Below are 23,364 nucleotides of genomic sequence, written 5' to 3' on the forward strand. Positions count from 1 at the left end.
CGGCGGGACCGGTTGAGTTGGTTTTGAAGACGTGGATGGCGGGAATTCTCGCCCCTGGCCTGGGTGAGCCAGAAGGAAAAAAAAAAGGTAGGGGAACGACCCAGTGTCGGACGGGACAGTGGCAAGGGTGGCAGACTGAACAGTCTTCTTAAAACTCCTTTCGTGGCTGGGAAGCCCGCTGGACGAGAGGAGCCGTACCTTCGGGAGCGCGCAGGGGGCGCGGGGGTGGGCGTGGACTCTGCTGGCTCCGACGCTGGGAGCGGGCGGGCGGCTCAAGGCAGGGGGTCCTAGCGGTGACATTTGTCATCCGCGGCCCAGGGGTTATGCCTGAGTGACGTGTGCCCTGCCGTCTGATTTTGAATGGGAATAGATATGATATGACGCTGTTGCTTTTTTTTTTTTTTTAATACCAGCAAGGACATTGAGATTCCTGTCACCGCTTGCTGGACAACTTCTTGAGAAGGTCCTTGGGCATCTGAGATGGAGCAGACGAACCCTTTACGTCCAGATGGCGAGTCCAAAGGAGGTATTCAGAGGGTCGCCGCCTTCCCCTTCCTGCTGCTGCCCAAACATGACCCGCAGTCTGAGAGAGCCCTTTCCTTTTGGAACTGACGTGAGACCTGGCCCGTTTGGGAGCAGAATGGTGAAAGGACAGGCAGCCAAGACAATTAGAGGAAGAAAAATGGCTTCGTTTCTAGGTTCCCACTCCTTTTGAAACCCATAAGTTGCATCCATCATATGCTCAGTGTTTATATTCTGAACTACGGTTCTAGCCAGGGGTCTCTTTCCTCTCCCTGGATTTTTTTGGGCCATTTATGCATTACTCCTGAGGGAGGGCCAGTGCAGGGCCGTGACTTTGGTGTTGGTTAGAACTGGGTTTGAGTCTTGGCTCTGCCATTTTAAATATTGTGATCTCAGGCAAGTCAGTTTATTCTCTGCCTCAGTTTCTTCATATGGAAAATGGAAGTGAAAATAGCACTGTTGTGGTGGTTGTGGAAAAAGTATTTCTTTTGTGGTGGAAAGGTATTTAATTTAAAAACTTTTCAAGTAAAGCATTTAGCACGTGTCTAATATATGGGAAGTATTCAATAAAAGGTTTAATTCTTTACATACTCTCTAAGTATCTTAAGATGTAGAAAGTGTTTAAAGAATGCTTTATTGTTAGAGTTGTCTAGAATTATGAACTATTACTTTTACTTAGTCCTTAGTCGGTCCTTTGGAAACTGAGATTTACATCTGAATTTCTGTCCAGAAGTAAAGTTGCTTTCCTCTCTAGTGCCCAGTAATATTTGTGGACAGTTTGGTTTTGTATGACTTTATGTCCTGTGCTACTAATACTTTTTAAAACTTTGAAATACTTAAGCCTGATGCCTAAATCCAAAGGGTTCTGCACTAGTACTTTGGGAAAGCTTGCCATAAAACCCAACTTTAAAAATTACTCTACAGTTTTAAAAAGAATTTCTGAGTGTCTCAGTGAATTTGGCAACCTACTTTTCTCTGGGTCATTATCGTTGATAACTGAGAAGTAGCTATATTCAGCTTAAGATGACTTAAGCTGAGACTTTAGATAATAAAAGGGTATGGGGTAAGATTTATTGTTACTTTAAGACTAAAAATAAGTTTGGTAACTTTATGTAGTAGAAACATGCTACACATTCAGGAGTAACCTATTCTCTAGTCCAGGCCTAATTTTGTTTCTGTTAAAATAAGCGATGAGGTGGAAGTTTTGGATTATCAAGAGACTTAGACCAGTCTCCTTATTCTCTACCCAAAACAATGTTTAAACATTTAGCTGTTACCCATACTGGTTTTATCCCTCTGCTTCTGTGATTTCAGCTTTTTGCTTATGATTTGAAATCTCCCACTCATTTGAGAAGGAAGGACATGGAATTTTAGTTGCAACCAGATGATTTATTCAAATGGGCAGGGATTTTGACCTTTTTTGTAACCTTTTTTCTGACAAAGCTGACTGGCGAGCATGAGATGCAATTGTAACTTCCAAGGTAAAGCAGGCTTAGCAGATAGATTCTCTTTTCTGTAGTAGCAATGCTAAACAACAAGCTAACATAGTTTTGAACACCTGCTTATCTCAGAAACTTCGGGAACAATGATAGCTCCTCTTTTAGTAATGTAGAATTTCCATAAAATAGAATTTGGTCAGGCATCACCTGTACCACCCTAAATTAAACCGTGTGTATGTGCTTTTCAGAGCACCTCCTGGTTGGACATTAAATAATTTTTGTAAGCTCTATGAGGACGGGGACTTCATTTTGCTACCACAGTATGAATAGTTTCCAGCATGGTCCTTGGTCTATAGTAGATTCTCGATACATAGTTGTTGGACAGAGAGATTTGTTAATAAAGCAATTAATCACGTGCTAATTGTTAGGACTAATTTATTTAAAATTTTGGTTTTTCACTAATATTGTTGGGGTAATGGGGATCTTCCTGTGGACATACGCCAAGTGAACTAATCTCCAACAGCAGCATGCCTGGTTGTCCATGTTTTGGTAAATATTTCCAGAGTGTTTACCATGTGGCAGGCATTGTGCCAGGTATAAGGGATACATGGGTGAACAGAAATGCACATGGTCCCTGATTTTGGAACTTTAAGATTCAGCGAGACAGATAAGCAATCAAATAATCACACTAATGAATATGCAATGAAAACTATAGTGGCTGGGTGCGGTGGCTCATGCCTGTAATTCTAGTAGTTTGAGAGGCCGAGGTGGGAGGATCGCTTGAGCTCAGGAGTTTGAGACCAGCCTGATAAACATAGTGAGACCCCCATTTCTTATTTAAAACAAAACAAAAAAAAAACCTATAATATTGTCTCAGGATCTTTGAGATCTTATGTGCTGGCACCTGACCTTGTTCTGAAGGCGCTACAAAGGTTTCCCTGAGGAACTGCTGCTTGCGTTGAGCGCTAACCAGCTAGAATAACTGCAGGTGAAGGTGGATAAGGGGCTGTGGAAGAGCATTTGGTATAGGGAGAATCAGGTTGGTAAAGAAGCGGGGCAGGTTTGAGAGGCTGAGAGGAGGGCTGTGTGGAAGAGCATTGAGAAGGAGCAGCATGATACTGACGAGGGCAGGAGAGAAACAGAAGCCAGTAGGCTTTGTAGGCAGTATGAAGTCATCAAAAGGCTTTAGCCAGCTGGATGATGTGATGCAATTTAGGTTCTTTTTTTTTTTTTAGAAGAAAAAAATGGAAGAAAGAAAGAAAAAAAAAAGGAATGAAGAAGAGGAAGAAAAAGGAAGAGAAAGAGGGAGAGAGAACGGGAGTATTGCTTTATTGCCCAGGCTAGAATGCAGTCTAAAAATAGGTGTTGAAAATCTCTTTTATGCCAATAATTGTGCTTAACAATGGAGACAGGAAGGAATAAGGGAATAACAAGCAGCCAACCAATATTTCATTTAAACCTATGAAATGCTATGCAATTATTGAGGAGTGATTTACTTCCAATTACGTAGTCACTTTTGGAATAGGTGTGATATGGTACTGATAAGAATGTATATTTTGTGTATTTGAAGTGGAGAGTTCTATAATGTTTATTAAGTTTACTTGTTCCGGGTCTGAGTTCAAGTCCTGGATATCCTTGTTAATTTTCTATCTCGTTGATCAGTCTAATATTGACAATGTGATGTTACAGTCTCCCACTATTATTGTGTGGGAGGCTAAGTCTCTTTATAAGTAATTAAGAACTTGTGTTATGTATCTGGGTGCTCCTGTATTAGGTGCGTGTATATTTAGGATCGTTAGCTCTTCTTGTTGCATTGATCCTTTTACCATTATGTAATGTCCTTCTTTGCCTGTTTTGATCTTTGTTGCTTTAAAGTCTATTTTATCAGAGGTGAGAATTGCAACTCTTGCTTTTTATTTATTTATTTATTTTTGCTCTCTGGTTGGTTGGTAAATCTTCCCCTGTCCCTTTGTTTTGAGTCTTTGTATATCGTTGCATGTGAGATGGTTCTGGATACAGCATACCAATGGGTTTTGGCTTTTACCGCCATTTGATGCTAGCTGGCTGTTTTGCCCATTAGTTGAAAGGCTGATACTGGTTGTTCCTTTATATGTGTAGTGCTTCTTTCAGAAGCTCTTGTAAAGCAGGCCTAGTGATGGTGAAATCTCTAAGTACTTGCTTGTTCACAAAAGATTTTATTTTTCCTTCGCTTGTGAAGCTTAGTTTGGCTGGATATGTAATTCTGGGTTGAAAGTTCTTTTCTTTAAGGATGTTGAATATTGGCCCCCACTCTTTTCTGGCGTATAGGGTTTCTGCTGAGAGATCTGCTGTAAGTCTGATAGGTTTCCCTTTGTGGGTAACCTGACCTTTCTCTCTGGCTGCCCTTAGTATTTTCTCCTTCATTTCAACCCTAATGAATCTGACGATTATGTGCCTTGGGGTTGGTCTTCTTGAGGAATATCTTTGTGGTGTTCTCTGTATTGCCTGGAGTTGAATATTGTCCTGCCTTACTAGGTTGGGAAAGTTTTCCTGAATGATATCCTGAAGAATATTTTCCAACTTGGATTCATTCTCTTCGTCACATTCAGGTACACTTATCAAACGTAGATTAGGTCTTTTCACATAGTCCCATATTTCTTGGAGACTTTGCTCATTCCTTTATATCCTTTTTTCTCTAATCTTGACTTCTTATTTCATTAAGTTTGTCTTTGACCTCTGATATCCTTTCTTCTGCTTGATCAGTTCGACTGTTAAAACTTGTGCACATTTCACGAAGTTCTTGTGTTGTGTTTTTCAGCTCCATTAATTCACTTATATTCCTCTCTAAATTGTCTATTCTCATTAGGATTTTGTAAAACCTTTTTTCAAAGTTCTTAGTTTCTTTGCATTGGGTTAGAACAAGTTCTTTTAATTCACAGAAGTTTCTTATCATCCACCTTCTGAAGCCTACTTCTGTTAATGGATCATTCTCCATCAGGCCTTGTTCCGTTGCTGATGAGGAACTGTGATCCCCTGTAGAGGGAGAGGCATTCTGATTTTGGGTATTCTCAGCCTTTTTACGCTCGTTTCTTCCCATCATTGTAAATTTATCCACCTGTCGTCTTTGTGATTACCGACTTTCAAATTAGGTCTCTGAGTGGACGTCCAACTTGTTGATTCCCAGCACCGAAATCTGAGCAATCCACTGCGCCGGCCAAAACAGCGTTATTAAGATTGATAGTGCTTTTCTGCCGGGGACTCTGCACCAAGAACTGCCGCGCCGGCCACAAGAGTTGTGCTAACGACCTGTGGGGCTCCTCTGCTGGGAATCTCCTGGTCCATGAGCAACAAAAATTTGTCTGAAAGTGTGGCGTCCTCTTGTTCTCTGCACTTTCACTGGGAGCTACAATCCCGAGCTGCTAGTGATCAGCCATCTTGGATCTCTCTCCGCAATTTAGGTTTTGAAATATGCCTTCATTGTATGAGCCACCTAGGAAACTTGTAATCGGCCAGAAATGATGGTAGCTTGAACTACAATGGTGGCAGTGCAGATGGGGAAAATGGAAATATTTCAGAGATACTAGGAATGTATTCAGTAGGATTTGGTAACAGATTGGGACTGGAGCAGGAGAAGGTGTAAGGAAGGAAAAAAGTACCTGGCTTACACAGTTAGATGGATGATGGTTCTAGTCATGGAGGGGTTTAGAAGGGGAAGATGATGAATTTAGTCTTGGCCATGTTGATTCTCAGGTTTCTGTAAGTCTTCCAAGTAGATACACTAAGAAGACAGGTAGATATTCTGCTTTCTCAGGAGCAGGAGAGAGGTATAAGCTAGAGATACATATTTGTGAGGCATTGACATATATGGCCATTAAGGCTGTGGGTACTGATGAGATTTCTTCTGGAGAAAAGAGGTCTTAGGACTGAGCTCTGGAAAATTTCAGCATTTAATGGTCAAGGAGGAGAGTAGCAGCCTGCAAAGCAGAAAGAGGGGTCAGGGCGGTAAAATGTAAGCTTCACAAAAACGAGGCGTTCATCTCTAGTTCATCACTGTGTTCCTAGTACCTAAAATAGTGCTTGGCACAAAATAGATGCTTAATAAACATCAATTCAACAAGGCAAACCAAGAGGCTGGTATGCTAAGATTCAAGGGAAAAGAGAGTTTCATGAAGGTGGTGATCAGTAGAAGCATATAGCACTGGGAGGTGAGATAAGGGCGCTTGAAAAATGTTCTTTGGGTTCAGCAGCATGGACATCACTGTTGATCTTAGAGCCGTTTTGTAAAATAATGGGAACAGAAGTGAGTTTCAGGTGGGTTGAGGTATGAGTCACGGGCAAGGAAATGGAGAAAGTGAGTACAGGTCGAGCCCTGAAAATCCAAAATCTGAAATACTCCAAAATCGGAGGCTTTTTCAGCACTGACATGATGCCCAAAGGAAATGCTTATTTCTGATTTTGGATTTTCAGATATGGGATGTTCAGCCAGTAAGTATAATGCAAATATTCCCGATTCTGAAATCAGAAACACTTCTAGACTCAAGACTTCCGGGTAAGGGATACTCAACTTGCATGGACAACTCTTTTAAGTAGTTTTCCTGGAAAGGAAAGGAGAGAAAAGGGCAATGGTAGCTGAAGGGGATTTGTGGGCAAGAATAGGCCTGTGAGTGAATGAATGTGTGTGTGTGTGTGTGTGTGTGTGTGTGTGTCTGAATGAGTGTGGGTATGAGTGTGTGTGTTTGAAGACATTTGAGACTTGAGCATATGTGGAAGGGAAATGAACACAGCTGAGAAAATGGGTAACTGATCATTGAGGGTTTCTAAGAAAGCAAGAGGGGATAGGCTTCAATGAGTAAAATAGGATAATTCTGCATATAGTGTGTATCTGTTTCTATTTGATCTCACACAATTTTTTTAATGGTTTTATTAGCCGTAAAAACTGTATAAGAGGTTTCTAGTCTTAATTAGATGGGTGAATAAGTTTTTGGATTCTGTCCCAAGGCAAGGAAAGAAGATTAAGATTTTCATACATTTATCTGTATGAATCCTACAAAATAGATGCCAGGTGTACTTAAGAAGCTCAATTAAATAAAGTCTGGGACTTCTTTTTTAAACAAAAAGAAGAGCAAGACACCCAGGCTGCAGTGCAATGGTACAATCTTGGCTCACTGCAACCTCTACCTCCCGGATTCAAGCAATTCTTCTGCCTCAGGCTCCTGAGTAGCTGGGATTACAGGCCCATGCCACCATGCCCGGCTAATTTTTTGTATTTTTAGTAGAGATGGGGTTTCGTTATGTTGTTCAGGCTGGTCTCGAACACCTGACCTCAGGTGATCCACCCACCTTGGCCTCCCAAAGTACTGAGATTGCAGGCTTGAGCCACCGCACCCGGCCTTGAGGGAGTTTCTCTCCAGCCCATTATAAAGCTAGGGAGTCATCCTTTACACACTAGAGATGTGGATTTGCGATAAACTGCAGACCTAGATGAGACATTGCTGCCTAATCAGCGTGTGATAGTTCATGTCCTCTCTCAGGCTCTCTTTGCAGAGGATCCGGTTTTACATCACTCTTCAGCCTACAAGGTTGATAATCTTTGATTTCAGTTGTTAGCTTCCCTGGTTTTATAAATTGACAGATATCTAACAATTCAGCTGGCCACAAAGTTCTGGTAAAAAAGAGTCACCTGTTCTTCCCGGAGAGGAGTCTTGTTGCCACAGTGAGAAATCCTTGGCTTCTTGTGAAATTCTCGTTTTACTCTCCTTAGGTGTTTTAGCTCACTTGGAAAGGCTAGAGACCCAAATGAGCAAATCCTGTAAACAGTCTGAAGAGCCGCAGAGCGTGCAGGCCCAGGAAGGTGCTCTTGGAACCAAGATTCATAAACTGAGGCGTCTGCGAGATGAGCTGAGAGCAGCGGTACGGCACCGGCAAGCCAGCGTGAGTAGAAGGGTAGCATCGACCGTTCCTTTAGATTGTCATGAACAAACGTGATTTGGGAATTGGTGAATTGGCAAATTTTTATAATGTGTTTTACTTGTGATCTTACTGGATTGATTGCAGTCCCTGATCCCTCAAATGATCAAACCTGTAGTGTTGGCCGGGCGCGGTGGCTCATGCCTGTAATCCTAGCACTTTGAAAGCCTGAAGTGGGCCTATCACTTGTGGTCAGGTGTTCGAGACCAGCCTGGCCAACATAGCGAAACCCTGTCTCTACTAAAAATACAAATATTAACTGGACGTGGTGGTGCATGCCTGTAATCCCAGCTACTTGGGAGGCTGAGGCATGAGAATCGCTTGAACCTGGGAGGTGGAGGTTGCAGTGAGCCTAAATCGAGTCGCTACACTGCAACCTGGGCAACAGAGCAAGTATCTGTCTCAAAAAAAAAAAATCCTGTAGAATTGCAGTGAATATCATTGTCACCTAACATTTGTCAGGCATTACTGGTAAGCCAGGCAAGTTCTTCCTGAGAGATTCTTAATCTGCCCTAATAAACAGCTACGTTTGTTACCTCAATCATATACATATTGGGTATATACCTAGTGGAATTGCTGGCTCATAGGATAGGTATATCAGGTTTAGTAAATACTGCCAGTTTTTGAAAATAATTGTACCAGTTTGACATTCCCAGCAAGATTGTATAAGATTTCCATTGTTTTGCATTTTTACCAATACTTATAGTGACCTGACCTGAGTTGTTGATACTTTTGTCATTAGTGACATTTGTCACCCAGACTCAGAACCTCACAGGGAACTTGACCCTTCCCTTTTTTCAGTTTTCTCTCTAGCTTAGGTTCAGTCAGCAAGACCTATCAGATTTTTCTTTTATATTGTCTCTGTCCTTCCTCCATTGCCACAGCTCAAATATTAGCCATATTTGGAATAAATATCAGGTGATTTGGATGCCAGGATTATGACAGTAGTCTGCTAGTTGGTGCATCTTCTAGTATTTCTGCTTTTCCAATAAATCCTGCACAGCCAAGAAAATGCTTCATGAAGCATCACACCATTTCTCTGCTCTAAAACCGTCAACAACCATTCATTGTCTATGGGATAAGGTCAGCCTTCCTCCTTCTCTTCCTTTTCCATCTATGCCTCTCTTCCTTCCACCCTTCTTCCCCTCATTTTTTTTTAAGTGTTATATATATGAAGTGCATAAATCTGATGGACTTTGTTACAAAGTTAGCACAGCCAGGTGACTGCGACAGAGATTCAAGTATAGAACGTTACCAATACCCTAGAAGTCTCCAGTTTGCCTCTTCCTAGTCACTTCTCTTAAGGTAACCACTATTCTGATTTCTGTCACCATAGATTTGTTTTACCTGATTTTGAACTTTATATAGATGTTGGAAGTACAAACTCTTATGTCTGACTTCTTTTGATGAATCTTAGGACTGTGAGATTCACCTACACTTTGCTTATAGTGGTCATTTTTTTTTTCTTGAGACGGAGTCTCCCTTTGTCACCGGGCTGGAGTCCAGTGAGTGGCGTGATCTTGGCTCAGTGCAACCTCTGCCTCCCAGGTTCAAGCAATTTTCCTGCCTCAGGCTCCCGAGTAGCTGGGACTATAGGCATGCACCACTACGCCCAGCTAATTTTTATATTTTTAGTAGAGACGTTTCACTGTGTTGGCCAGGCTGGTCTCGAACTCCTGATCTCGTGATCTGCCTGCCTCGGCCTTCCAAAGTGCTGGGATTACACGCGTGAGTCACCGCCCCTGGCCTGTGGTCATTTTTTCTTTATTACTATACAGCAATTCTATTTTATGAGTATACTACAGTATATTTACCCATTCTACTCTGATGTCATTTGGGTTACTTCACTTTGGGATGATTATGAATGTTGCCGCTATTAACATCTGTGTTTTCCTGTCCTTTGGTATAAAAATATACACATATATATTGGGTATATTCCTAGTCAAATTGCTGGGTCATAGGATATGCATATTAGATTTACTAAATTCTGCCAGTTTTCGAAAGTGATTATACCAGTTTAACATTCCCATACCAATACTTGCTATTGTCAGTTTTTAAATTTTGTCATTCTGATGGGAGTATAATAATATCTCATTTTGGATTGAATTTGCATTTGCTTCATAACCACTGATGGTGAATCCCCCTATTGGACATTTGAAAATACTCTGTTGTGAAGTGTGCTTTTTTCAAGGCTCTTGTGAAATTTTTATTAGATTGTCCAGCTATTAAACTGTAGAAATCTTTACATATTTTGAATGAGTTATTTGTTGGGTATCTGTGTTAGGGTCTTCCTTAGACTATGGCTTGTCTTTTCACCTCTAATGGTATCTTGTGATGAAAAGAAAATCCTTATTTTAATGAAGTTTGATTTGGTAATTAAATTTTATTCTTAGTGCCCTTGTTTCTTGTTTAATAAATCTTTGTCTAACTTAAGATTATGCTGATCCTTTCCTGGTATTTTCTTTTTTCTGAGACGGCGTCTCACTCTGTTACCCAGGCTGGAGTGCGGTGGCACTCCAGGAGGCTTGAACCCACCTTCTGGGTTCAAGCGATTCTTCTGACTCAGTCTCCCGAGTAGCTGGGATTGCAGGCATGTGTCACCACACCCGGCTAATTTTAGTATTTTTAGTAGAGATGGGATTTCACCATGTTGACCAGGCTGGTCTTGAACTCCTGACCTCAGGTGATCCACCTGCCTCACCCTCTCAAAGTGCTGGGATTATAGATGTGAGCCACCTAACCTGGCCAGGAAATGCTCTTTTATTTCTACTTTGCTAAAAAGTTTTAATCATGATATTAAATTTCATCAAATATTTTTACTGCATTTATTAAGGGGATCATATTTCTCCCTTATTTTATTTATTTATTTATTTATTTTTTTGAGACGGAGTTTCGCTCTTTTACCCAGGCTGGAGTGCAGTGGCGCGATCTCGGCTCACCGCAACCTCCGCCTCCTGGGTTCAGGCAATTCTCCTGCCTCAACCTCCTGAGTAGCTGGGATTACAAGCATGCGCCACCATGGCCAGCTAATTTTTTGTATTTTTAGTAGAGACGGGGTTTCACCATGTTGACCAGGATGGTCTCGATCTCTTGACCTCGTGATCCACCCACCTCGGCCTCCCAAAGTGCTGGGATTACAGGCGTGAGCCACCGTGCCAGGGCCCCCTCCCTTATTTTATTAATTTGTGATATATATTGATTGCTGTTTAAATGATAAATTGCCCTCACATTCTCAAAGTAAACCTAATTTGGTTTGATGTATTATCTGTTTAATATAATGCTAAATCTGACTTGCTGATGTTAGTTATTAGAACTTTTGCATCTAAATTCATGAGAGAGCTTGCCCTGTGATTTTTTTTGTAGTGACTTTGTCAGGTTTTGGCATCAAGTTTTATGCTGGTCTCAGAAAGCAGGTTAACACATTTTCCTTTTTTTCTGTTCTTTAAAAGAGTTTATATAAAATTGGTGTTATTTTTCCTTACATTTTGATAAGGAATTCCCTGGTTGAAGCCCTTTGGACCATCTCTGTGGAAAGGGTTTTTAATTTCTGATCCAATTTCTTTGATCAACATAAGCTGTTCAGATTTCCGTTTTCTTCTTGGGTCACTTTTGGTATGTTGCATTTTGCAGTTTGTCCTTTTTATGTACACTCTCACATTTAAAGTTTGAAATTTTTAAAAAATAACCTACTGTCTTGTGATTAGGATGGATCAGTGATGTCTCATTTTATTTTATTTTATTTATTTTTTTTTTTGAGACAGAATTTCGCTCTTGTTACCCAGGCTGTAGTGCAATGGCACGATCTTGGCTCACCGCAACCTCCGCCTCCTGGGTTCAGGCAATTCTCCTGCCTCAATCTCCTGAGTAGCTGGGATTACAGGCACGTGCTACCAGGCCCTGCTAATTTTTTGTATTTTTAGTAGAGATGGGGTTTTACCATGTTGACCAGGATGGTCTCGATCTCTTGAGCTCGTGATCCACCCGCCTCGGCCTCCCAAAGTGCTGGGATTATAGGTGTGAGCCACTGCGCCCGGCCCGATGTCTCATTTTTTTTTAACAAGCAATAGAAAATGCATTTTTATTCCATATTTTAAAAATACAGACTTTCTAGCAACTTGTACATTTCTATTATAATAATAAATTGATACTCTGAGCCAAGAAAACAGTATCACCAAAAGTTCATTTGTACCCTTTGTTTAGAGGTGTTTCACATTTATGCATAATTTTGCTTTTATAAAAGAGGATTGTTACAATTAGGTATACATCCACTTAGTTATGCCTAAGTTCTGTCTCTTAAAATATGTTCGTTTAGAGAATCCATTTAACCATCTTATTCTTTTCTTCAGTTTTCTCCAAACAGTGGTAGAAGTACTGTTTGATGAACAGAATAAAGAAAATTGTTTTTGACCACACTCAGATCATGCTTGATATCTACAGTATAGTCCTGGCTACAAGGGAGCCCAATTCTAACTTGTGAAGTGGGCTTGTTTAGAAAGTAAAAATGAGGTGGTAACTAATGATAGTGCTAGTTATTATCAAAATTACAACTTTAGGTATTTTTGTTTTGGGTTTTTGTAGTTAGGTGCATCCAGAATTTCTTCATAATCTGCACTCATTCCCTTTGGCCAGCGACCAACTGTGACCATTCGATCTGAATTCTGACTTTCCGGGCAATCTTTCTTTAAATGTTCCACAGAGCCACAAAGTTTGCAACCACCACCATCAGCATAGAGTCCTTTGGGATTATCAGGACAAGCTCTAGACAGGTGCCCCATTTCTCCACAAACAGAACATTTTGCGAAAGGAAATTCACCAAGAGCCGAGTCTACTTTAGCCTTACACTTGCTTATTTCATGCTCTGTGGACCCACAGCTGTAACATATTCCAGTGCCCATATCTTGATTTTCAAGGGTGGCAGGGCAATCTGCAATTCCATGACCAGGTTTTCTACAATGCAAACACACCATTGCATTTTTCTTTGCCGGTTTTCTTTGTAATCTTCTTCCTTCCCGTCGACTGTCTTTCTTTAAAGCAATTGCAGTTTCTTCCCTTACTTCCTACTGTCTGTTGCTATAATTTGCCCATTGTGAACCATCTGTGAATTCTGTCTTAGGTTTTCCATGAATCCATTCACATCTTCATTTAAGTACTCTTTTTTTCTTATTGTTCTTTTTATGTTTTGCTTGGGGTGCATCATTTTTAAGGGATAGCCTATTGACTTCAAGTGGTTTACACTTCGGTAGGTTTTGGCTTGTTCCCTCAAAGGATCCCTTCTTCATGTCCTCCCATGATGTTGCAGGCAAAGGTCTTTTGTTATATGTAGTATTAACTCGTGCCCACCTGGTCATAATTTCATCAGAGGTACCTCACTGTGCTACCATGCACGAATTCCCCAGAGCAGCCGAGTTAGCAAGCCAGAGAAGCCAGCCCCGATGTCTTGTTTTTTATTCTGATAGTGGTCATTTGTGCTTGCTCTCACTCTATTTCTGTCTCCTCTATCAGTCTTGGTATGTTTTCTCATTTTTGTTCTTTTTTTTTCAAAGAACCAGCTTTTGGCTTTGTTGATTTTCTGTCTTGTTCATTTGTTTTATATTTTCATTGATTTCTGTTCATTATTATTTCCTTCCTTTTACTCTGAATTTCAGTTGTTCTTTTAGCTTCTTGAGATGAATACCTATTGATATCTTTTAGTCTTCTTTTCTCTTAAATACACAAAAGGTTAAAAATTTTCCCTTTAAGCATGGGTTTAAATGTGTCCCACAAATTTTCTTTTTCTTTTTGTTTGTTTGTATTTTTTTCTGTTATTTTCAGTATTTTTTTTAATTTTATACCCCACAAGTTGTGATATATTTTCATTATCACTTCAATTCAAATAGTGTTAATTTCCATTGTGTTATCTTCTTTAGCCCATGGGTTTGTTTTATAAGTGTACTGCTTAATTTCCAAAAATTTGGATATTTGATTTTTTTTAAAGTTACTAATTTATAGCTTAATTCCATATGGTCAGAGAATATGACTCAGTTTGTGGTCAGTTTTTGTAAATGTTCCATGTGCATTAAATGTGGATTTTGCATTTGTTGACTCTTGTATTGTATATATATCAAATAGACCTAGGGTGTTCATCATGTTGTTTAAACATCTTACATCCTTAGCTGGGCATGGTGGCACATGCCTGTAATCCCAGCTACTTGGGAGGCTGAGGCAAGAGAATCACTTGAACCTGGGAGTCAGAGGTTGCAGTGAGCCAAAATTGCACCATTCCACTCCAGCCTGGGCAACAGGCTTAAAAAAAAAACAAAAACTTATATCCACCGGGCGCGGTGGCTCAAGCCTGTAATCCTAGCACTTTGGGAGGCCGAGGCGGGTGGATCACGAGGTCAAGAGATCGAGACCATCCTGGTCAACACTGTGAAACCCCATCTCTACTAATACAAAAAAAAAATTAGCTGAGCATGGTGACGCGTGCCTGTAATCCCAGCTACTCAGGAGGCTGAGGCAGGAGAATTGCCTGAACCCAGGAGGCGGGGTTGCGGTGAGCCGAGATCGCGCCATTGCACTCCAGCCTGGGTAACAAGAGCGAAACTCCGTCTCAAAAAAAAAAAAAAAAAAAAAAAACTTATATCCTTACTGATTTACTTGTCTACTTGTTTTATTAGTTACCGAAATAGATGTGTTAAAATCTCCCACTGTGATTGTAGATGAATTTTTCCCCTCTCATTCTACGTTCCTGTATATATTGGGTGCAAACAAATTTAGGAGTACTGTAGCTTCCTGATTTAATTAGCTTTTTATTATTATGATATATTCCTTTTAACTTTTTTTTTTTTTTTTTTTTTTTTTTGAGATGGAGTTTCGCTCTTGTTACCCAGGCTGGAGTGCAATGGCGCGATCTCGGCTCACCGCAACCTCCGCCTCCTGGGTTCAGGCAATTCTCCTGCCTCAGCCTCCTGAGTAGCTGGGATTACAGGCATGCGCCACCATGCCCAGCTAATTTTTTGTATTTTTAGTAGAGACGGGGTTTCACCGTGTTGACCAGGATGGTCTCGATCTCTTGACCTGGTGATCCACCCGCCTCAGCCTCCCAAAGTGCTGGGATTACAGGCTTGAGCCACCGCGCCCGGCTTCCTTTTAACTTTTAATTAAACTTCTTGCCTTAAAATCTACTTTGACATTGGCCGGGTGTGGTGGCTCACACCTATAATCCCAGCACTTTATGAGACTGGGGTGGGAGGATCACTTTAGCCTAGGAATTTGAGATCAGCCTGGGCAACAGAGTGAGAGCCCCCCAATCTTAAACAAAAATTAAAACATTAAAAAAAAAATCTACTTTGATGAATGTTAGTACAACAGTAACTTTTTTAGGCTAACGTTTACAGGGTAAGTTTTTTTTCTTTTTGAGTTGGGAGTTTTGCTCTTGTCACCCAGGCCGGTACAGTGGTCCAGTCTCGGCTCACTGCAACCTCCGCTTCCTGGGTTTAAGCGATTCTCCTGCCTCATCAGCCTCCCGGGTAGCTGGGATTACAGGCATTTGCCACCACGCCCAGCTAATTTTGTATTTTTAGTAGAGACAGGGTTTCTGGGGCTCCCATGTATGGTGTTTTCTTTTGTGTGTGTGTGTGACCTATGTCTTACTAATTTTCTAATCTGATTTTTTTCTCTATACTTTAATCTAGATATGAAAATATGCCAATATGCCTATTTTCCACTCCATGTAAGATCTCTTCTTATTTGGCTAGTTGGCTTTTAAATCTATTAAAATTCTAATTTGAGTTACTGTATTTTTTTTGGTTCTAAGATTTCCATCTGGTTCTTTTTTTATAGATTCCAGCTCTTTGGTCTGAGTTTCCATCTTTTAGCCTGTTTTAATGACCATGCCGTTATTTGAATAGCTGAATGCCCTGACATCTGTTCTGTTGTCTTCTTTTTCCTCTCAGTTTTCAGTCATCTGTTTCTCTTTTCTGGTATGCCTATATATATTTTTTATGAGTATTGTGTATGAAAAAAATTTACAGAGCCCGGGCGCAGTGGCTAACGCCTGTAATCCCAGCACTTTGGGAGGCTGAGGTGGGTAGATCACCCAAGGTCAGGAGTTCAAGACCAGCCTAGCCAACGTGGTGAAACCCCTGTCTCTACTAAAAATACAAAAATTAGCCAGCTGTGGTGGTGCACACCTGTAATCCCAGCTACTTGGGAGGCTGAGGTAGGACGATTGCTTGAACCTGGGAGGCAGAGGTTGCAGTGAGCCAACATCACACCATTGCACTCCAGCCTGGATGACAAGCAAAACTCCGTCCCCCCAAAAAAGAAAAGAAAAATATATGGGTTTTGAGTATGTTATCTTCTCCAGGGGAAGTGTTAGGCTTTTTTTGGCAGGTAGTGTATGGGCGTATCACTTTCATTCAGTTGCAGTGGTCTGTTTCCAGTTTGCCCTTACTCTAGGGTGTAGCTTTTTTAGGGCATTCAATTGAAAGTTTAGGAGTGTGTTGGGGATGGGTCTATTAAGGCTCCTCTTTCCTGGCAGGCCCTGAAATCCACATTTTGTTCTCGCAAAATCTCTGCTTGGCTTTTTCCCCTTTAGCAGCTTCTTTCTGTTTGGTTTCTTGATCCCCAGTCACACCTGTGCAGTTTAGGAATTAGCAGATGTGGGTGCAGGGGGTGTGGGCAGGTTGCAAGCAGAACGTTGAGTTCCCTTTAAAGTCTGCTTTGATACCATTAATGTCCAGTGTTTGTTCTGAATGAAATGGCTGCAGAGTCTAGTTTACGCCTTTCTCTGTGGCCCAGTGTGCCTTGCACATGAATAAGGAAATGCCTGAGCACAGAGGCTGTTGGGATACCAGCTGACTTCGGAGCATTTGTCAGTACTCTCCAGTCCTGGCTATTTGGATCCTTCTGGAACGCCTTCAAACCTTCAGTCCTTCTTTGGATCCTTCTGGAATGCTGTCTTTGCTTATTTCTTTTTGGTATTTTATCCAGCTTGCATAGTTGTTCTCAGGGTGGGTCAGCCTGGTACCCTCTGCTGGGTGATAGCTAGCAGCATCCATCTTGGAGCACTGGCACTTGAAACCCCACAGTCTGACAAGCCCAGCTTTCCCAGCCTTGCCTCTTCATAGCCACCTGTTTTGTCCACCCTATGCTTAGCCTAGACTTTCCGCACAACCTTTTCTTGCTACTCTCTCAGTCTTCTCCATTCTCACCAAAATTTGAATTGTTCTTCAGACCAGCACAATTTCTACTTCTGATTCCTGGCATTGTGACCCATGAGATTCTTCCTTTGCTGACTGACCGGCCACGGTAGCATTCCTTTTTTTTTTTAAACATTCATATTTATTGTGAAGCACCCTCCAGGAAGGCTCTGGCACTGTGTACTCCCACTCACAGTGTTCCTAGGGGCACAGCCCCGTTCTCTTTTTTTTTGGGAAATCTTGGCCAGTATTTCTTTAATCATTTTTTTTTTTTTTTTTTTTTTTTTTTTTGGAAGAAAGAAAGAAAAGAATGAAGAAGAGGAAGAAAAAGGAAGAGAAAGAGAGAGAGAGAATGGGAGTATTGCTTTCTTGCCCAGGCTAGAATGCAATTTAGTAATGGGTATTGAAAACCTCTTTTATACCAATAATTATACTTAATGATGTAGACAGGAAGGAATAAGGGAAGAAAATAACAAACAAGCAGCCAACCAATATTTCATTTAAACCTATGAAATGCTATGCGATTACTGAGGAGTGATTTACTTCCAATTATGTAGTCACTTTTGGAATAGGTGTGAGGTGGTAATGTATGTTTTGTGTATTTGAAGTGGAGAGTTCTATAAATGTTTATTAAGTTTACTGGTTCCAGGTCTGAGTTCAAGTCCTTGATGTCCTTGTTAATTTTCTGTCTTGTTGATCTATAGAAACGTTAGCTCTTCTTGTTACATTGATCCTTTTGCCATTATGTAATGTCCTTCTTTGCCTCTTTTGATCTTTGTTGCTTTAAAGTCTACTTTATCAGAGGCGAGAATTGGATCTCCTGCTTTTTGTTTATTTGTTTATTTTTACTCTCTGTTTGGTGGGTAAATCTTCCTCCTTCTCTTTGTTTTGAGTCTTTGTGTATCATTGCATGTGAGATGGGTCTGGATGCAGCATACTGATGGGTTTTGGCTTTTTATCCAATTAGAATATATATAAGTTTAATACTGGCATTTGATGCTAGCTGGCTGTTTTGCCCATTAGTTGGTGTAAATTTTTCATTGTGTTAATGCTTTTTGCTTTTTGATATATTTTTGGAAAGGCTGATATTGGTTGTTCCTTTATATGTATGGTGCTTCTTTCAGAAGCTCTTGTAAAGCAGGCCTGGTGGTGGTGAAGTCTCTAAGTACTTGTTTGTTTGCAAAAGATTTAATTTTTCCTTCGCTTATAAAGCTTAGTTTGGCTGGATATGTAATTCTGGGTTGAAAGTTCTTTTCTTTAAGGATGTTAAATATTGGTCCCCACTCTTTTTTGGCTTGTAGGGTTTCTGCTGAGAGATCTGCTGTAAGTCTGATAGGTTTCCCTTTATGGGTAACCTGACCTTTCTCTCTGGCTGCCCTTAGTATTTTCTCCTTCATTTCAACCCTAATAAATCTGGCGATTATGTGCCTTGGGGTTGGTCTTCTTGAAGAATATCTTCGTGGTGTTCTCTGTATTACCTGGAATTGAGTATTACCCTGCCTTGCTAGGTTGGGAAAGTTTTCCTGAATGATATCCTGAAGAGTATTTTCCAACTTGGATTCATTCTCTTCATGACATTCAGGTACACCTATCAAACGTAGATTAGGTCTTTTCACATAGTCCCATATTTCCTGGAGACTTTTACTCCACTGGGAATCTCTTAGTCTGTGAGCAACAAATATTCGTCTGAAAGTGTGGCGTCCTCTCGTTCTCTGCGCTTTCACTGGGAGCTACGAGTCCGAGCTGCTAGTGATCAGCCATCTTGGATCTCTCTCTCAGCATTTCTTGATGTATTACATCATATGCCCTGCATTGAGCTTTTATCCAGTGCGGTGAGGGCGGGGATGTTGTGGTGTACCCCTTTGTACCTAGATTGATTTGCTTCGTATCTTGCAGGTGAAAGCATCTATTGCTAATGTAGAACCCACCCTAGCAGTGGAGATGAGCGAGCAAGAAGTGTTGGAAGAGAAACTGGAAAATGTGAAAGCCGTTCTGCAGGCGTATCGTTTTACAGGTTTAATTTGTTGTTTTTTTAACCTAATTTAGTCTGGGTCTGTGTCTAGTGAGTTCGTTTGCTAGATGTGTTATCAGTCCTGGCCTTATTTCATGATATTTATGGTATTTTATACCTCCTGCCCTCATCACTCACACACATACACACACACACACACACACACACAGAGCTGACATGCTATTTGCAAGCCTGTCTTCACCTACAAGATTGGCTGGCCCCTTTGTACCACAGGTCAGCTGGTGGCTGGTTTATTCCATTCATTTTATCAGTTTGTCGTGTGCCACACACTGTACTAGAACTCCCTTTACCACCGGCTTGTTTTATGCTACTAGTGAAATAGTTTGAACTTTCCAAGTCCGTTCCTTAAATAGGAATTTATTCTCCCATCTATGCCACAGGATAGTTGTGGAAAGAACTGGGGACTATGACAAATTATTTCACACTAAGAAAAAAGTATAGCTATAATTTAAATTTTTGGCATGGCACAGTGACTCAAGCCTGTAATCCCATCACTTTGGGAGGCTGAGGCAGGAGGATTGCTTGAGTCCAAGAGTTTGAGACCCGCCTGGGCAACATAGCAAGACCTCATCTCTACTGAAAATTTAAAAATGAGCCAGGTGACATGGTATGTGCTTGTGGTCCCAGCTATTTGAAAGGCTGAGATGGGAGGATCGCTTAAGCCCAGGAGGTTGAGGTTGCAGTGAGCTGAGATCAGAGATCGTGCCACTGCACTACAGCCTGGGTGACAGAGTGAGATCCTCTCTCTCAAAAAAAGAGAAAAATTTCATAGTAATTTGACATTTAGGATGTTTTTTCATTTTTACCATTCTTCTATGGTTTTAAACAACTCAGTCTCAAAGTAAGCTGGAGTCAAAGGGAAGAATGAGCCAATGATACCCATTCAACAAACGTTTGTGCACAAGTGTACGTATTCTAGGCACTGTGGAAGCTACTGGAGGCACAGATGAGAAGACACCACCGTGGCCTGCCGTCTGCTCAGGTGTCTTCTTCTTTGCCTCAGGCCTCAGTGGTAAACTGACCAGCCGAGGAGTCTGTGTCTGCATCAGTACTGCTTTTGAGGGGACCCTGTTGGATTCCTATTTTGTGGACCTTGTCATACAGAAACCACTCCAGATACATCACCATTCAGTCCCAGTCTTCATTCCTCTAGAAGAGATAGCTGCAAAATACTTACAGACCAACATCCAGCACTTCCTGTTCAGTCTCTGCGAGTACCTGAATGCTTACTCTGGGAGGAAGTACCAGGCAGACCGGCTTCAGGTATCTCTTTGGGATGTTGTATGCCTCATTTGTGGGCCCAAGATAAATGTAAAAGGGGAAAGGGGGGATGTTTTCTGTATTTTCAGTGTTTCGTAACTGAGTGAGAAGTTTGACTGTTACCTTTCTGATGTTTCTTATTTATATAGAAGCACTATTCCACCCTCTTTTCTTTTGAATCTCTGGATGACGTTGAGCTTGGGTACTGGTTAAAGGGTTATGCACCTCCCAATGGTGGGCTTCAAGCTTTTTTCGTAAGATAGTAGAGTCCAGTTGTTATACTTTTGATCCAACAAGGATTTATGGGGTGCCTACTATGTACCGCACCAAGTGCCTTGCTGAACCTCGGGTATAGATGTTATTAGAAAGAGGACAATGGTTTCTGCAGTACCATGGAAGAATGCTGTCCATCTTCCCTCAACTCTAGCCTACCTTTTTGGGTTGCAGTTGAGCTAAGGTTGGGTGAAAAAAGGAGCTAGAAAGTGAATGCTAATAGGTTCTAAGTGACTCCTACAAGCTTAGTGTTTCCCCCTGTATGTATTTGGAATAACTCTGAAGCTCTCAGTTGTAGGTTTAAGTGAAATTGAAATGTGGATGCAGTCATGAAGCACCTCAGCCAGTGAAATTTTTGCAGAAACAGTCTCTTGCGGAGCTGTACCCCTATAGGCCTTTCCAGGCTGCCACTGACTCTTAGTTATCTTACACATCTTTTTAATTAGCCCTTTTTTCAGACCCTTTTCTGTGCTTCATTTATTTCTCTAAAATGTAATTGATGACCCCTCTTGGTTGACATAATTCAAGTGTCAGTAAGCACCACCTTTGGAACTGCAGTCATCCTCCACTTCATTTTGTTCCTCACCCCTAGAGTGACTTTGCAGCCCTCCTGACTGGGCCCTTGCAGAGAAACCCACTGTGTAACTTGCTGTCATTTACTTATAAACTGGATCCAGGCGGTCAGTCCTTCCCGTTCTGTGCTAGATTGCTGTATAAGGACCTCACAGCAACTCTTCCCACCGACGTCACTGTGACATATCAAGGTAAAAAGGCTGCCTCAATGCAGAAATTCTCATATCCCAGTTTATTCGAGTGAAACAGGTAGAATCCATGAAGTAGACCTCTTGAGACACTTTCTTCTGTTTATATACTGTAAATTTACTCAGACTGGTAAGATAGAACATTCTTTGTTTCTACCAATCTTTTCCTTCCTCTTTGTAAACGGTAAACATGATCATCCCCATTTTCCCTCCTCCTTTGCCCACCCAACACTGCCGGTGTTCTTGCAGCTTATGATTTGTTTTCACTGGGGGCTCTGCTTCAGGAAAGATAGCTAACGATAAGGCTGAGTCATGGGTCAGTTATGGTGAATGGAGCCAAAGACTCATTTCACTATGAAGTCAAATGGACATGACGCGTCAGCACACACACACTCCTCCCTATGGAGCAGTCTCTAAATGGAAATTCTTCCAGACTGGCTGAGAGAGACACTTTTTGGTGAATCTGTTTCAGTTAAATGACATGGGCAATAACGAAAAATTGGTAAAATGTTTTGAGAAGGTGTCTTGCTCTGTTGCCCAGGCTGGAGTGCAGTGGCCCAATCTCGGCTCACTGGAACCTCCACCTCCTGGGTTCCAGTGATTCTCCTGCCTCAGCCTCCAGAGTAGCTGGGACTACAGGCACATGCCACCACGCCCAGCTAATTTTTTGTATTTTTTACTGGAGACGGGGTTTCACCATGCTGCCCAGGCTGGTCTCAAACTCTCCTGAGCTCAAGCAATCTGCCCGCCTCAGCCTCCCAAAGTGCTGGGATTACAGGCATGAGCCACCGCGCCTGGCTGGGTAAAATGTTTTTAGGAGGCAGAAATTTTGAAGCTGCCCTAGATTTCACACCATCAGTCTTTGACTTCTTTGGGCAGTCTGATTGAAGTCTCCAGTCTCAAGATTGTCCAATGAGGGGCAGCCTTAGTCCAGACCCAAAAAAAAAAAAAAGCTGTATGGGTCCAGAATATCAGCGATCCAGGCTCTGATTCCCCCAGTTGCACTGGACGAGATTGATGGAATCTTTCTTTTTAGGAGTGGAACCATTATCTACTTCATGGGAGGAGCAGCGAGCATCCCATGAAACTCTGTTCTGTACGAAGCCCCTGCATCAAGTGTTTGCTTCATTTGCAAGAAAAGGAGAAAAGTTGGATATGAGTCTGGTCTCCTAATAGATTGTTTTCACGGCACTGGGAACACATCAGAAGTAAGTAACCAGAGCTGAAGACAGTACCAGGCAGGTGGGGCCCACCCTCCTGATGAAAACAGATGCCTACCTTTTCATCAGGGTGGAAGAGCAGGTTTGAGTATAGACACTGGCGTTTTGGAACAATTCCCATGATTGCCTGGTCACTTAAAATGCTCAAGATCATGTTTTTTCAAGGTATTATCATACATTTTAGCTGAAAATCAGAAACATTTGTGGGGCAATAAAAGCCATTTTTTGTAAAAGGTGTATCCCTCAAGAAGTACTTATGAAGAAAATATCTATGGAAAAATATCAAGTTAGTTAGTGAGGGCATTAAGTTCTGGGAAAGACGAGGCAGTTGTCACAATAACTGCTACTAATTTAATGCCAGGAATAGAGATGCCAAAAATCCTAAAATAATTCTCAGAAAGGGCCCTCACAGAAATGTAGCACTCCACTCAAACTGCAGTAGCTTGATTCTGCTGAGAAACACTGATCTAAATAAGTGGAAAAATAACCCACACTCACTAATGAAGATAATAAAGACCCAATATCATTTATTTATTTTTTTTAAAGGAAAGTACTTCTAGCTTTAATGGAAGCTTTAAGTAATTCTTCCTCATTTTCCTGTTTGAAACTTTTGAAAAGGAAGTTCTTCAGTGTTTGGTCAGGAACAGCATGTTCTAGGCCACTGCTTTATGAAGAATATGTGTGAGAAAGCAGTAGAGATAAAATAATCAGGGTTTAATGTGTCTTAAG

General features: G+C 41.3%; 1 protein-coding gene and 1 pseudogene across 1 annotated transcript; one reads left to right on the plus strand and one right to left on the minus strand.

The window, feature by feature from the left end:
* Positions 1-18: 18 nt before the first annotated feature.
* Positions 19-22,623, plus strand: CENPO (centromere protein O). The gene is made up of 7 exons (XM_012453314.2): positions 19-87; positions 414-526; positions 7,702-7,871; positions 18,986-19,103; positions 20,125-20,384; positions 21,247-21,418; positions 22,452-22,623. The coding sequence occupies exons 2-7, from the start codon at positions 481-483 to the stop codon at positions 22,586-22,588; spliced, it is 903 nt and encodes a 300-aa protein (XP_012308737.2). The 5' UTR covers positions 19-87; positions 414-480; the 3' UTR covers positions 22,589-22,623.
* Positions 12,396-13,270, minus strand: LOC105717896 (zinc finger CCHC domain-containing protein 9-like; annotated as a pseudogene).
* Positions 22,624-23,364: the final 741 nt, after the last annotated feature.

This window comes from Aotus nancymaae, unplaced genomic scaffold (genome assembly GCF_030222135.1).
Source record: "Aotus nancymaae isolate 86718 unplaced genomic scaffold, 86718_ANA_hifiasm-v0.15.2.pri h1tg000057l, whole genome shotgun sequence".
In the NCBI taxonomy this organism is placed as follows: Eukaryota; Metazoa; Chordata; class Mammalia; order Primates; family Aotidae; genus Aotus; species Aotus nancymaae.

Coding starts and splice junctions, on each gene's coding strand:
- CENPO (XM_012453314.2), top strand. CDS start 481: ATGGAGCAGACGAACCCTTTACGTCCAGATGGCGAGTCCAAAGGAG. Junction 527..7,701: donor AGATGGCGAGTCCAAAGGAG/GTATTCAGAGGG, acceptor TACTCTCCTTAG/GTGTTTTAGCTCACTTGGAA. Junction 20,385..21,246: donor ACCAGGCAGACCGGCTTCAG/GTATCTCTTTGG, acceptor CCTCACCCCTAG/AGTGACTTTGCAGCCCTCCT.